The 17,081-nt window shown below is 30.8% G+C and overlaps 1 protein-coding gene across 1 annotated transcript; it reads right to left on the bottom strand.

Annotated features, from left to right (window-relative positions):
* Positions 1-1,649: 1,649 nt before the first annotated feature.
* On the bottom strand, positions 1,650-15,242 carry LOC143054455 (uncharacterized). Its single transcript, XM_076227464.1, has 8 exons — positions 15,107-15,242; positions 13,307-13,478; positions 8,674-8,753; positions 6,097-6,168; positions 5,384-5,398; positions 3,465-3,482; positions 3,052-3,063; positions 1,650-1,991 (listed from the first exon to the last, which is right to left on the bottom strand). Exons 1-8 carry the CDS (start codon positions 15,186-15,188, stop codon positions 1,825-1,827), a joined length of 618 nt encoding a protein of 205 aa, XP_076083579.1. The 5' UTR covers positions 15,189-15,242; the 3' UTR covers positions 1,650-1,824.
* Positions 15,243-17,081: the final 1,839 nt, after the last annotated feature.

Below are 17,081 nucleotides of genomic sequence, written 5' to 3'. Positions count from 1 at the left end.
TGTGTGAGGGAATTCGACGTTTGCTGTACCACTGTTCACTCCAACGCAATTTATGACAATACCACTGCATCAATCTGTATGATTATTTTTGCAGTGTTTTAAAAAATGATTTTACTTTGTTGTCGCGTATTATTTTTGAAACATTCAATGTTTTAAAAAGGCGAATTTTCTGTATAAAGTCAATAATTATGTTGACTTTTGAAGCCCAAACTTTCTACAGCCTTAAATACGCAAATAAAAGATCCAAAAACTATACCAACACAGAACGACATGTTTATGGAATTATAGCAAATCTTTTGGTTTACAAATTTTTATTCGTTATTGCAAAATAATGAACTTAAAATATCTGACATTTTCTCCCTACCCAGTCTACCCCTATTATTTTTTATGATGTGGACTGGTCATTGTTATTAATTCGTACGCAATTTGATTGGATTAACTTGTAATTAGTTTACCTTCAAACTTGTTTATGCTTTTCATACATGACTATTGATAATAAGAACGTGCATGCATGTGTACGGTAACTATAAAATGACCTTCAAATTGGACACTGGACGAGTCAATATTATGTTTTATCAATGAAAGTTAAGGTATGAAAGGTAAGAATTGCCACTTCTTCTATTTTCACAAAATTTTCCGACTACACAGTTGATATATTATTTTTTAAAAGCCTATTGTGGAGATAAAAGAGAAAGTTTACAAATAAGACGTTTTGTTCCATTAAACAAGTCATTTTCTTAAGAGAAATGCCGAAATACATTTTACACACAGCTACGGCAGGTAAAGTTATTATTTATCATAACAAAAAAAAAGCATTGTTCAGTCTCATTGGAATATGTTAATTACAATAACTCCCAAACTTAAGTAGTAGGTATATGAAGTCAAAATATGTCCGGTCTGCCTATTTTTGGACATCAAAAGTCAATACGATCGTTTTAAAGTCAATTTCGTCTACCTCACAAAATCTTGTTAGGCACTATAATATCTATCGTATTTATTATGCATGAGATATTTTCCACTGTATTGAAGCAATCAACAATCAATCAATATCGATATCTAAATGTTACGTACTAACTATAGATGTGATTCACGCATAGAGTAGGACCTGCTTACTCTGAGAACCGCAGCAAACCAGTACTGTTGAAAAGAGGTTTTCTGTTTTGATGGCCCTGCAACGAAGTTGTCGGTGCCATATAGTTTTACCCTTGTTCGTAATTCCGTCATTCCGCAACAGACCATTATACCGAGTTTTTTTCTAAACGCCTTCAGATATTGTGCTGATTTTGGTATGTGAGTTAACCATGATGAGTTACAGATCAAGTTTAAGTTTCGTTCTGCTTCGCTATGTGTTACACATGTGTTATTGAAATTGCAGATTTGTCATCTTATGAGACGGGGCCATTCGTGTCTCTTTGACACATCTAGTTTTTAAATTGTTTTGTGTTATTACTGACATTAAGTTGCTTTCTAATTAACTTATACTCTTTATCTTCCCTCATTGGTTTGTTTCTGTTAAACAACAAAAATGTTAAACCCTTGTTTCGTTTAAGTACTCAAAATCAGGTTGTTGATCCCCCTTCCTTACCAACCAGTAATAATAGGTCATTCATTATCTTTGATATTTAAAAGATTAAAAAAAACTACATGAATTTCTTCTACTCTGACACCATTTTTATTAAAAGATTATATTTTAAAATTCTAACCGAAACAATTATAAGCCATCAGTGTAACACATCTCACTTAAAGGAACTATATTGGTGATATATATTGTGTGATATATTTCTTCCATTCTTCAACCTGTTCAAACATTACGAGCTCTACGTCTTATTTGAATCCAGCACCGGCGTGTGCGTAAGCCCATGCTTGGACTGGTGGTGGTGGTGGTAGTGGTACTCCACAGCACTGACCATCGTCATACTTCTCGCAACCTTGACATGGAACATCTCTGCGGTCAGTAATGGGGCAATTCATTGGTCGATTACAACCCATTGCTAATGTTAAGAAAAGTAAAGAAATAAACACATCAGTAACAAGCTAGATTAAATAAACTCATCATAGATTCCAGGATTTCGATTTTTATACTTGTGCCAGTTGCGTAATTCGTTTACAAAAATACTAATCAGTGAGGCTCGAATAAATAAAGGTTGAAGGCCAAATACAGAACGAAGTTGAATAGCATTGAGGACGTAAATCCTGAACAAATTGCAAAAGACAATGTATTAATCAAAAATAAAACCATTACTATTGAAGTATTAAGGAAACTGATATAACATTAGTAACAAGAAAATTCATTGGTTGAATTCAACCTGTTGCTTATGAATATATATATATATATATATATATTAGAAATGGAGAATGTTTGTCAAAAAAGATGTCACAAGTCTAGATGTATATACTAGTAAAAAATAAAGAATTTATATTACGACTGGTAAGAAATATTATCTTTCTTTACGACAAACAGAACATAACTGATCAGAAAGGTTTATCCTCCCTACATGTCACTATCATATGTACTGTGTTGTAGCCCAGTATAAAGCCGATAAGAAAAGGCATTCCTCGACTAACGAAAACTGTATTTCATATAGCCTAGGTGGCACTAGATAAAATGCAGGTGGTCTTGTCATGATGTCACAGAAGAAAGAGTTCGACTCCAATTGAAGGAAGAAAAAAATTATGTTAACGTCAGTTTGCAGAACTACCTTAGTTTGATTAAAGTAAAAACTTAAATCCAAGCTAAGTCTAACAGCTTTATATATGGCGATCATGATCAGGAGAACTCAGAACCGATCAAATTGATTGATCTTGCTTTAGTTTTGAAAAAAAAAACTTGTCAAGTTGAATGCGAGAAATATAATTGATATCTCTGTTTTGAACAAATATTAAAGGATACATTTAGTCTTTAGTTTTTATGATGTGTTTTGTGTACTTTTGATTGTTTTTTTATTTTTTAGCTATGGCGTTGTCAGTTTTGTTTCGATATATAAATGTCCCTCTGGTATCCGTCGACCATCTCTTCAATATTAAACTAATGTGTTCAATTGTGGTACTTACGTGGCGGCTTTACTACAAATTGAAAAGAAACAACAATTAAATACACAATACAATAAACGTATTAAAGTCGATGTAAAACAGCTTGATTTTGAAAACAATATTTTGTGCAACACATATTTAAAAAATTATCATTTACTTGAAAAATTTGTAAAACATGTGTTTGCTTTAATCTATTAAATCTATAATGTATACATAGAGTTATTATAGTTTCTTAAAATTATTACAAGAAAACAACTTTCATTAGGCCAAATATTGCACGCAAAATAAGTATATCGATATGCTATGATCCTGAACGTATGAAACCTAGTCTTTGAGATATGAAAGTTAATAGATAGTTCGAAATAGAAAGCAGCTGTGCGCACTGTATACACATATAACATGAATAATTAGTAGAACTATCGAAAAATACTTACAACATTTCGCAAATTTCACTGAAAAACAAAATATGCATTGACTGAATTATGATGATAAAGTTTGATTGATAAAGTAATCTGTTAATATACAAGTTGAACGTTATAAGTATAAAAGAACGAGGAGGAACACATTACCAGCTAATAAAACCTTCCTACATATTTGTAAACGCGTATCGATATTCAATTCCAATAACTAGCTCTAACATTCTATGTGAAATTCCATCTATCGTAAATACCCATCAAGGAGGTTGGTGGAAGTCAAAATATTAAAATACTCTGAAATCTCAGTACGTCTACGATGATATGCAAATATCTTGTTCAACTTTGTATTTTATTGACTTTTACGTTTGCATTTAAAGACAGATCGGACCAGTTTCTTAACGTCCACATATTTATATATGTTCTACTTTTTAACATAGTATTGTTTTGTAAATCCATTTTTTAATCTTGTTCCTATATACCCAACTCATTGTATTGAATCGTAGAACTTGAAACCCGATGGCTCATTTCTGAAGGATGTTGGTATTAACTGGATCTTAGAAAACAATATGTTCATTAAATATTTGCCACTAGGTATAACATGACAAATTAGGCAATAATTTAACCAATATGAAATATACGTCTATGTACGATGCAAACGATCAATGAAATAACTAGGCCAACCAAACCAATCAAATCAACGATTTAATCTGTTAATAAGTGTGCAATACGTCAAACTTGACTAGATTAGAAGCTTAATTTTAACTTTCAACCTAATTAAAACAAATGAAATGACGAGTTTGGCACGTTATGAGATTTAATAAAACATGAAACCAACCAATTAACAACAACAAAAAAAAAAAAAACCCAACCTTAACAATTTTGAGAAACATTAGTTACCGACTGTTTTGTATGTATTTGTAGCAGTGTTAGATAAGCATTAAGTTCACCGATGTAATTGAAATTTCATGCATAGTTTTCAGATGATGCTGTATTCAAATGTCTCAAGTTTCGACTCTCGTTTATCAATTCGCCGTTTCAGAATCTAAAGAATCATGGGTAATTTCATTGTTCGTACCCCAAAATGAAAATAACGCCACGTCATTGGTTAAATTTCCATTTTTTATGACATTTTTAACCAATCAGGACGTTGTGGTGTACACTTTTGAAAATATTACCCAGGATGCATTAGATTCTGAAACGGCGAATTGTCAACGGAAAACATTTATCTAACATGTCTTATTTGTTCTTTATATGTTTCCGTTTATCCCGGTTGTAATTTTAAACTTAAAGTTTAAATCAAATCATTCAAAGACCGAGTTACTAAAAACTGCCGATTGAAAACGCTTTTTGTTACGAATTGGCAAACACAGAAAGGTGCCAATGTTCACTGTTGTATCCCTATTTTTGACATTTATACCTATTATGTCTGTAACCAAGTTTAATCCACCATTTTCTATAGAACAAAATTCCTGTATAAAGTCAGGAATATGACAGTTGTGTCATGTGTACTATTGTTTGTCTGTTTGTCTGTTTGTCTTTTTCATTTTTAGCAATGGCGTTATCAGATTGTTTTCGATTAATGAGTTTGACTGTTCCTTTGGTATCTTTCGTCCCATCTTCATTGTTCTTCATTGGTTTGATGTGTTTCAGTTTTTAATATTGCCATTTGATCAGGGACTTTTCGTTTTAAATTTTCCTCAGAGTTTGATATTTTTGCTATTTTGCTTTTAAATGTAAATCATTGATATAATTTCATTTAGAATGATCCGTATGAGAACACTGTTGGTCAGTGACTTGTCATAACCTTGTGAATAAAATCTACAAATATATCGAATAGCCATCATAAATACACTGTTATTAATCGGCATGCAAATATATCATAGGAAAAATTGTTATTATACATAAAAAAGACTTCATATTACACAACCAGTACTTACGTGATACTCCTTTGGCTGAAGAAAAAGTAAAAAACAATTATGAGGATGAACAAACAAAACAAAAAAAGTCAAAAGAAACCAATTGAATCGCTGAATCTTTTGCATATTTCATATTCAAAATAAAGTAAAAAAAAGTTCAAATGTCTATCAAAATGATATTGTCTCGTCCTGAATAACATTTGTCGTGTCTCTGGATAATAAAAATCAATTAACCATCAATCTATTTAAATGTTCTATGTCCTTTGTATATGCCTTATCAACATAATTAGGAATCTATTAAATATCATACTCAGTTTGTATTTGCCTGTTTTTTTTGTGTTGTTAGCATTGTCTGATCAGCTCATGTTATTTGTTCTATATCCACGTTCTAATATAAATATACAGAAATATCTTATAATTATCTACCGGTATATGTTGCCGTAGATTTCATCATGACTCTTAATGTCCTGACATTAATTTAGGAATACTGTGGATTCATTTATTTTCGTGGGTACCAATTTTCGTGGATTAAGAGAAGCTTGTATATTCATGGATATTTAATTTCGTGGTTTTGCTGAAGTCTGAATACAAACCTATAGAAAAAATATCATTCGTTGAATATTTAATTTCGTGGTTTGACTGTGCCCACGAAATCCACAAAAATTGGTATCCAACGAATAATAATGAATCCACAGTATTTTAATTCAGAACAAGAAGATTATATAGATACTAACCTACATAAACTATTGGTCTCATATACTTTGGCGAACAAATGGCGCAGATAGTTGGAGGATACTTGTATGTTTCTATCAAACAAATATATAATTAAATATATATATACATATTATCCATCTCATTCTGTAAGTATGGTTATCTTTTAATGAAATTAGAATGACAATTAACAATGTTATATAAATTATAAAACATATAAATGAATTGAAAGTTAAAGGTGTCTTATTGTTCTATTTGGTCAGTTGTATGTTTATGTCTAATCATAGAATATGTTTTTCTCTCAAAAAAAATACATGCTTAAAATGTGATTAAACGACCAGGAAAAGGGTGCAATACTAACAATTGAGGGCGAAGCAGATCGATTTTCCAATTAAAACATCGTTAGAAATAACCTTACGAAGATGTGGTATCACTTCTACATGTTCTAATGAGACAACTATCTACTAAAGTCCAGCTGAACAACATAAATTCAATTAAAGGTTACTCCCATTCTGTGCGGCCCTCAACAATGGAGAAAAGGAATAACAGCTATAAAAATGTCAACCTGATGAATGGAATTCAATTGAAATGAGAATAGTCTAGTTTACAAAAAATAGTAAACGAAAAACAAACACGACCTACAACACTCCACATTTTGAACAGTCCTACAAAGTAAAAGCATTAAATGTTGTCAGCACTAAACCATAACCTACAACACTGGTGTAACAGCACACAATAAGAAAAATACTTATTTAAATCCGTATAAACTTTCCTAACTTGAAAAATAGACTTAAATCACAAATTGACAAGAGTAATCATAGTTTAGACGTCATTTAAAACAATACAGTTTTAAAAAGTACTAGAACACACCCGCGAAATCGCGGGCATTCAGAGCGTAGTTTAAAGTATGTAAAGTGTTGTTGGGAGAATTTTGTGAAATATTGAATGACTGGAGAATTTCAGCAAAAGTATCATAAATCATAGGTTATTGGGGACAGGAAAATATTTTTTTTAATCCCTCCTCCTTTATTTCCAAAATTCCCAATTTGTGGTTTTCTATCAATTTCAATATGAATATACATTTAGTATGTTATGAACATTTAAGTAAGGAGCCTGTACTTCAGTGGTTGCTGTTTGTTTATGTGTTACATATTTGTTTTTCGTTCATGTTTTGTACATATTTAAGGCCGCTAGTTTTCTCGTTTGAATTGTTTTACATTGTCATTTCGGTGCCATTTAAAGCTGAGTATGCGGTATGGTCTTTGCTCGTTGTTGAAGGCCGTACGATGACCTATAGTTGTTAATTTCTGTGATATTTTGGTCTCTTGTGGAGAGTTGTCAACATGGCAATCATACCACATCTTCTTTGTTTTGTAATCAATAAATTTTGTAAAAGATTTAATGACTGGAGAATTTCAGAAAAGGTATCAAAAGTGCACATGAATAATTTTAGCGCTTATCTGTATATTATGAACATTCACTATATACATAAAGTGTATTTACTTTCAATTCTAAGTTTCTAATCGATCCATGGTGGTCATTGATATAGTATACAGACCCTCTCTATTTAATAAACTCTGTGACCACCATGGATAGTAAACTTGAAAATGATAGCAGATAGAATTCTGAAAATACACTTTATTCGTATGTTCAAAGTATACAGAAAAACGCAAACCGGAAGTATAATCTGACTTAAAATTTGGTCCAATGACGGGACAATATCCGGATGCCCTTTTTCTCGTTTTTCTCCCAAAATAACTCAATCTGAATAATCAAATGAATGGATGACAAATGCGACTATGCACTGTACCTATAGGACACAGAGGCGTGTTGATTAATTTATTGTGGAAAGAAGAGAAGCGACACCCAAAATTAGGTCTTCTCGTTTAATAGTATAGATGACCACCTAAGCAATATTTAGTTAGATTACACATAAAAGCGTAAAGTTGAAAAAAAGTAGGATCAATATGATTGAGAATGATCTATCTTTTCTTTTTTTACTTTTTTTAATATCAAAAAAATATTTTTTAACAATCAATTTCACAAAAATAAATGCTAATTATGTTGATTAAAATGTAAGAATAATAAAAATCTATAAACGAAACAATTAAACATGTTTAACATAATAAGCAGTTAAATGTACACAATTCCTTTGCGAAATACGTTTTTACACGATTATTGGGAGTTTCCAAAATTGTTTTACATTGTCTTATCGGGGCCTTTTACAGCTGACTATGAGGTATGGGCTTGTTGTTAATGTCTGTGGCATTTTAGTCTCTTGTGGACAGTTGTTTCATTGGCAATCATACCACTCTTCTTTTTTATATTTGACCGGTTCAAATTAAAGCAAACTGACTTGATTTATCGAACTGTTATTAAATTCCGTTTAAATTTATTCGTCTTCATTGTGACAATTTGTTAACCTGTAATCTACGTTAATGATGATATACAATACATATCAGTTACTCCAGAATGACATTAACATTGTAGTATAGCTTCTATCCAGACAAAATACATCCAACAATAGCATATGTAATAAGTATCTCAAACATGCGTCAAAATAAAGATGTGAATGTAGACAGAAAAAAATCAATACATACTAAATTTGCTCTCGTACACCCACGTGATCTTTCCTGAGAGTTCTACTTCCTTCACACATTGATATTGGTTGCCATTTCGACTAAAAGAAAATACTGTACATATATGATGTGACTAGTACATATTTTACTTGTGGCTGAAGAAATTAGTAGAAATTTGAAGACAATCCGTTTTAAAATATACTTAGTTATATACGGTAAACACAACGATTCTTTGGTTTATATTTCTCTATATATAAATGAACTTGTATCCAACTAATATTAATTCTATTATTTTTATTAATTCTATTATTTGTATAAATTCTATTATTTGTACTAATTCCATTATTTGTATTAATTCCATTATTTGTATTAATTCTATTATTTGTATTAATTCTATTGTATTAATTAAATGCAATGTATTAATTGAATATTTCTTCAAACAGTGCTTATTTAAATAATTGCTGTCATTTTGATTTTTTGTATGTTACTTTTTTTTAGGAGGACTAGCTTTAGTTGTTTTGACTCGCATCGAAGGCCAGCTTATATTAAGACAAAACAATGTGTTAAAATTACACTTTGAAAAAAGTGTACACATATTAATAATGATTTCATTGTTCAAACGTATATCTAACATAATCATTGAAGAGTATATCATCCGACTATAGTTTGCCCGTCGACAAAAATTTGGTCAAACTAAGATAAAATAAGTTTAAATAAAATGAATGACAAACGACTGTTATTTATTCATTGTCACTATACGTTACATGTTATTACCTTCACTATCATTAGATAAATCATTTTCATTATAAGTATTATAGTTTTATTATTAGAATGCTTAAAATAGAACACATCTGTAAATTATTACATCGAAATTTACACAATTCTTGCAAATAATAAAAAGTCTGTACAATACACGATATGATGTATTAATATACCGCGTTCGAGTTCGTTGCACGATTGCGTTTGATAGAGTAAACGTTTAACCAAGGATTTTTTTCTTAAATTAACCTAAAAATCATTAAACCACGCCACTAGTAGTTTACCGTTGATTCGAAGTCGTAAATCGAATAAAGAACGAACATTCACTGTCAAAAGTTATTGTTAAGGTGTTTTCTTCTTTTTGATTAAAATCATACATCTTATTTGGTTTGATATTTATACTGTAATTATTATAGATAGAATAATAAGTAGCTATATATATATATATAACGCTTATAACAGTAATAAATAATAATAAAAAAATTGAAAAACTTTAAACATGTTAAAACATGAATGTTGATTGCAGGACTTGTTTTGTAGCAACATTTATTTTATAATATAATAGTAATCATATGTTTTGAATTTAATGTTAAAGTTGTATGTTATAAATCAGGCGTATATCACAACAATTTTCTTTTCGAACAAGCGTATTTGCAGCGTAATAAATTCTTCGTATGCACCACATACATTTCACTTGAGATAATTTCAAACCCTAAAGTAATCAAAACCTTAGTAGCTTTCTGTACTTCAAACGTCGTAAATCGAGTAAGGAGCGTAACACCGTGTGACTGTTAAACCTTACTTGTAAGTTGTGTTATTTCTTCTGCTTGATTAAACCATACATCTTATTTGGTTTTATATTTATACACTAATTATTCTAGATAGAATAATAATCATCTAAAAAATGTATATAATGATTATAACGGTAATAAATAATAAGAAAAGGACAAACTTAAGGACATGAATGTTGATTGAAGAACTTGTTTTGAAGCATTTTTTTCTTTTTTATAATATAATAGTTTTCAAATGTTTCAAATTAATGTTAAAGTTGTACGTAATAAATCATGCGTATATCGCTACACACATTGTTTTGCAGGTTGCACAAGCATATTTGTAGTGTGATACATTCTTCGTGTACACTTGTCGTGACGATCTATGTTTTCATTTTTTCTATTAAAAGATAAAAAAAAATTACCAATTGGACAATCTCAATCCATATGACACAGAAAGACATATGACTTTATGACAAAAATATAAAACAAGCAAACAAGAAACAGCCTGTGTTATAGAATAACAGTAAAACGCATTTCCGAACACCACTCAGAAGGTTTATTTAAACTTTTATAATATAGTATTTATTTTAATAAACCATATCAAGAGATGAGCCGTAGCATGGACCGAATATCGAATTATAAAGACATTTAACGGTCGATCAGATTAAAAAAAAAAATAAAAAAATAATAGATTTTATTTACATGTGTGTTGAAATCATAAATAGCAATATCAAATTATGTGATGCTCATTGTTGGTCTACTTTTTCATACTAATATGCACACATTTATGTTGTTGTTTATCTGCGAATATTAAAAAGACATCATTCACATTGTATGCAAAATAATTGCACATTAAATAATCAAAAGTAGATCATAATTTACGATTTATTAATTTTGAATGCATATTGTGTGAACGTTAATTAAAAAAATGTCAAGCATCCACACCCAAGTCTTAGTCATATTTCATACCAGATGGCAATTCAAAACTGAAATGCAAATTCAGTATATATCTTTACTCGTGCCAGTCACAAAAGACACGCACACCACCGAATGATCAAGAACAGGATGTAACGATTTCAAACAACCATTATTTTGTAAAAGCACTGGAGACGGTAGCACAACTTTACCATGTATAAGTTTAAAAATATCAATCCAGAACAACCATTAAGTTAACAATATTTGATTTGCCATACTTATTCATTTGAAAGTCAATTAAACTGCAAAGATGACGAAACATATGATAGTTATTGTTATATCTTATCGTCCAAGGAGATGAAATATAGTTACCAATAGTCACATATAAATAAAGGCAACAGTAGTATACCGCTGTTCAAAACTCATAAATCTATGGACAAAAAACAAAATCGGAGTAACAAACTAAAACTGAGGGAAACTTATTAAATATTAGAGGAGAACAACGACACAACATTAAAATGTAACACACACAGCAACGGACTTAGCATTAGATAAAATCCGATGAGAATAAACAATATAACATCAAAACCAAATACATGAATTTGGGATAGAAAAGTACCGTGACACGTCTTATAGTAATGTGAATTCACACCCAAATATTGGAGAAAACAAACGACACACAGGAAACACAACGTAAAAATGTTACACGCACAGAAACGAACTATGATATAACAATGGCCATTTCCCTGACTTAGTACAGGACATTTTTTAAGAAAAAAATGGTGGGTTGATATCACTCAGTTAGCATAATGTTATGTAATAGTAAATGTTTGCAGGAGATAATATCTAATTATTCATACCAAAAACCCTACTAAATGAGTACCAACAAAGAATAATGTTCAATTGGTGTCTTTTTATGATGTATTTGTGACTATTTGACATTAGAAAAACTGAATGCCGGAAGTGAATCATTAACATTTTTTTTCCATTTTGGAGGATTTGGTTTCAAATTACAATGTCCGGACTTATTGTGCAATTGACTTTTTAAGTTGCAATCGATTTGAAATCATTGTATAAAATTGAGAATGGAAATGGGGAGTGTGTCAAAGAGACAACAATGCGAGCACAGAACAGACAGCAGCAGAGGGTCACCTACAGGTCTGCAATGCAGCGAGAAATTCCCACACCCAGAGGTGTCCTTCAGCTGGCCCCTTAACAAATATATATACTAGTTCAGTTATAATGAACGCCATACTTAACTCAAAATTGTATACAAGACACTAAAATTAAAAATAATACAATACAAGAAAAACAAAAGCCAGAGGCTCCTCACTTGGGACATGCACAAATAAATGCGGCGGGGTTAAACATGTTTATAAGGTCTAAACCCCTCTATGCCTCTAGCCAATGTAGAAAAGTAAACGCATAACAATGCGGACATTCAAATTCAGTTCAACAGAAGTCCGAGTCTGATATCAGAAGATGTAATCAAAGAAAATAAACCAAATGACAATAATACATAAATAACATGTATAACATTTTTTCGTATTTACAGTGTATGTTTTTTATAGAGAAGACAAATCTGCATGAACATCAACAGTAATTGTGTGATTCACGTTATATCAAAAAATATTCATCCTTGACTTTATTTAACAGTAATTACGCCGCACTGATTAATGTCGACCATGCAAAAAAGAAATTACGTGTTATAAGTTTTCCAATTAAAGATTAAACAGGCTTATGTATTGTATAGTGCTGTAAGGTCGCTAATTAAGCTATTTGTTTCAATTAATGAAAACCACCTGTAAAAAGGTGTTGGATTATTCTGCATAATTACGTGATGTGAAATAATTAAGGTAATTTTCGTTTAAGAGTAAAGAATGATAAACAACCATAACTATTTATTATGAGGGATGATTAGCCTTACTATTTATCTACGAGGAACCTTACTAAGCTCCTTACTGGTTACATGGGTTATATCAAATAAATTCGACGTTACTCGCGTCCATATTTTAAATGTTATAATTTTAAAATGATGTTTACTTGTTTAGATCACTGTTTTCGTATATCTTTGTATCAGTCACACATTATCACGTTTTCGATTTACCATAGCTCACCAATTTGTTTGCTTGCTCTCTGTTCTTTCATTTCACCTTTATGTACTAAGGATGTTTTTGGAGGGAGATTATTTTAAAATCGATAAATACCTCAAGACAGTGAATGGTCCGCTTCTCATGTAACATTCTTGCCTTTCCTGTTTGCTTCCACGACTTCTGATCAGATAGGATGAATTATAGCGACAAAACTTAAACGTTCCGAATTGACTTGTGAATGTCTGTTTCTCTCGGACAGCGCATGGGAAATTGCAAAGTGAATCAACTGAAAAACAAATGAAAACAGATGAATACATATTTTACATCAATTGCGTGTCAATTTTTAATACGAAATCATTTTGTTCTGTAATGTAATAACCACTGATCTGCCTGATAATGTTCCTGTCAGCACCAAATAAAACGGACCAACATGTGGAGTATATTGGTATGTCCGATCCAGGTACAATTTATTAAAGTGCGAACGACAGGTTAGCGAAGTTTGTAAGTCGGTTTTTATACATCAATTACATCGATAAAAAATATCGGTAGTACTAGTTATACTTATAAATTATCACTCGTAAGGACGTAATTGTAAATGTACTGTTTTTTAACTCAGATTTTTCAAAAACCTAAGGCTTTTCTACCAAAGGATTACATTTCTTTAACTGTATTTGGCTAACATATTTTAGAATAAAGGGTCCTCAATGTTGAATTTTTTTTTTTACTTTTGGAATTAAGCGTTGGATATAAGTCTTTTGTACACGAAACGCGTGTCTAGTGTACATAAGTGTACGTCTGATATCTAGACGAGTTTATGTTAAATAGAGAAAGATAAAAAATGATACTAAGAATCCCAAACACTTACAGAATGTACGTCACTGTAGAGATTTGTTCACCACATGAAGTTTAAACAAGGATATACCAATTAATTGCTGTTACTTCCCCAATAGAGCATGGCTTAACATATATGGTGTTGGTGTATAATTATATATATTACTTCATTGTTTATATTTGCTGCGTCAACAGTCAAATCAAAAAAATATTTAACTCCGAGAAAAATTCAAAACCGAAAGTCCATAACCAAATGACGAAATCCATAGCTCAAACACATCAAACGAATGGACAATAACTAACATATTCCTGACTTTGTACAGGCTTTTTCTAATGTAAATTATGATTGATGTAGCATTGCTGTTTCAATCAAAATGTATTAAATTGTCTGCTTTAATTGGTGCCTAGTTGGTCAATACATATACTATATAATGCGTTTGCAATTTGGTTTGAAAGGTTTTGTGTGACATTGCATAGGTAAACTATATATCACATAACTAGTGTCGGTAGGAAACTTCTTTCAGACAATTTTAAAACGCGAGTCTTCTGAATCGTTATGAATATTTAACAAATTACTGTCTACAACTGTTAAAAGAAAAATAAAAACGTTGTCGAATTCAAAATGTCGAATATTTTTTGGCATGACCGCCTTATCCTCAGTCTCTAAAATTTTTGTGATTTTACTTTTTTCTCACAGTTGAAAATGAAGGGGAAACTATTACATTTCATTGTGCGACATTTTTTATTTGTTCCAAAATAAGAGCAATAAAATGATTACATATTTACCAACTGCTAATGGAAAGTATGAATCGGTTAAGGTTTTGAAAAATCAAATACTCTAATTTTTGTAAAAGTCAACTATTTTCCGTCAAACTATCAGTTTGCAAGATTTAAAATTAAACACAAAAATATATCATATAAATGATGCTAGTTTATAGATGTAAATAGGTGATCTACAACAAAACAATTATTCATTATTTAAGTTTTTTATCTCTTGGTGTCCACTTTGTTGATTTATACACAAACATTGTTATGTTTATTTTTATAGGTTTTTTTTTATATAAATATAAATAATCCACTTACCTAAAACAAACAGTAAAGGAAATAACAACACAAAAAATATTGAAGAACGACTCATCGTCTTTATGATCATGTTAACAAACATGAATTGAAATTAATGTAAAAACACACACAGAACAATAGGGGATGTCTAAATCACTTATGCAACACTGTCACGTATATGTGATTATACATCATACGTAATGGGATGTTACCTGCGAAATACATTGACAAATTATGCAAAAATAAATAATAAAGTTCAGTCTAATGATGAGAAGGTCACTAAACCACACTACATAACATAAAACAATTTGGACATTGATAGCTGAATATGTCAATGTATGATACGCTTATTTTTTCTTTGTATGATCTTAAAGATGGTGTTTGTCACTATCTTAAACAAGCACAACTTTTAATGTTTGTGGTTATTTCAAAATGCGTTAAAAAGATGAAGAACACATGTTTGAAATTAGAACATTGTGTCTACATTGTTGTACGAACTCAGGAAAAAGCTGTTTGAACTATCATGAAATGATTATGTTAATACTATTTGCATTTTAACATTGATTGATTATTGAATTGATTGGTGTTTTATTCCACGGTCAGCAGTATCTAACAGAGGGACGAACGATATTTGTATTATTATGAAACACACCTTCAAAATTTTGAATTATATGTGACTTTTAAAGTCTATATTGAAAAAAATTATTTCCATATATATGTTCGACTAATTAAAACACGCTATACAATACCTTTGTTAAAAATTATGTTAAATCACAAATGATGTATCGAATATCATATAATAAATCAAGTAATTGTAAAACAGCAAACAAAATAATCATCGCGATGATAAAATCTTCTCTATCAATCATCAACATCAACTGACATGAAGTGGCCCAGGTAAAAAAGGGGGGCTTATACACCTCAATTTTTTTTGTCCTGTTATAAGTTAGGAGGAGTAAATAATCAGTAGTACTGATCTATGAGCAGTATTTGACTGACTCGGACTTCTTTTGAAATTAATTTTAATGTGAGTATTGTTATGCGTTTACTTTTCTACATTGGCTAGAGGTATAGGGGGAGAGCTGAGATCTCATAAACATGTTTAATTTTGCGCCTGTCCCAAGTCAGGATCCTCTGGCCTTTGTTAGTCTTGTATGTTTCTTAATTTTAGTTTCTTGTGTATAACTCGGTGTTTAGTATGACGTTCAGTATCACTGTACTAGTATACATATTTTTAATGGGCCAACTGAAGGACGCCTACGGGTGCGGGAGTTTCTCGGCTGTTGTCGCTTTGACACATTTCCCATTTCCTTTTTCAATTTTATAAACGGAAAGATAATGCTTTTGAGTGATGAGCGTTTTGTAATAAAATAGAAGTATTGTTTGAACTCACAAACTCAGTGTTGACTGGCTAGTGATTACAGTATTAGACCTATTTGACCACTAGGCCACCGAGACAACTATTAGAAAAGAAGAGGATGAAACCTTTTATGGGTTAATATAATTTTATTATCTAACTGTAGAAAGTTGCCTTCTAAGTATCGAATTAATTGGTTTGTTTTTGTTCTGTCTATTTTTGTGTAACATACATACCCACCCCAGTGTAGTCCAAATAAGCTGCAGCTGCACGAGCTGCCGTATGCATTTATATAGGTGAAACGCTAAATAATAAAAATACCGAACTCTAATGGAAATTCAAATTGGCATGTACCATATCGAACGGCAAAATCAAAGGCTGAAACACATCAATTAAAAGTTTGCCTCAAAACAGACATTTACTTATGTAGGACATGGTAGATGACACCTCGTTTTTATGGCTAGTTAAACCTCTTTTATGACAGTCGCATATAATTCCTCTATACTGACAACAATGTGGGTACTACACAATCAGGCTTCTACATAAAAATGTCAAATAAATTTGTTTGAGGAAATTCGAAGTAAATACAATCGAATCCAGTAGATAATGGAAATATTCTGCACACTTCTTAAAAGATAT

This window comes from Mytilus galloprovincialis, chromosome 12 (genome assembly GCF_965363235.1).
Source record: "Mytilus galloprovincialis chromosome 12, xbMytGall1.hap1.1, whole genome shotgun sequence".
Taxonomy (NCBI): Eukaryota; Metazoa; Mollusca; class Bivalvia; order Mytilida; family Mytilidae; genus Mytilus; species Mytilus galloprovincialis.
This window is presented reverse-complemented; position numbering and strand designations above follow the sequence as displayed.

Bases quoted from the DNA above. Each gene is read 5' to 3' on its own strand.
- LOC143054455 (XM_076227464.1), bottom strand. From the start codon at position 15,188: ATGTTTGTTAACATGATCATAAAGACGATGAGTCGTTCTTCAATATTT. The intron at 8,754-13,306 runs GTATTTATCGAT...ATTTTCTTTTAG, and splicing joins GGACCATTCACTGTCTTGAG to TCGAAATGGCAACCAATATC. The intron at 6,169-8,673 runs GTATGTATTGAT...TTTGTTTGATAG, and splicing joins GGTGTACGAGAGCAAATTTA to AAACATACAAGTATCCTCCA.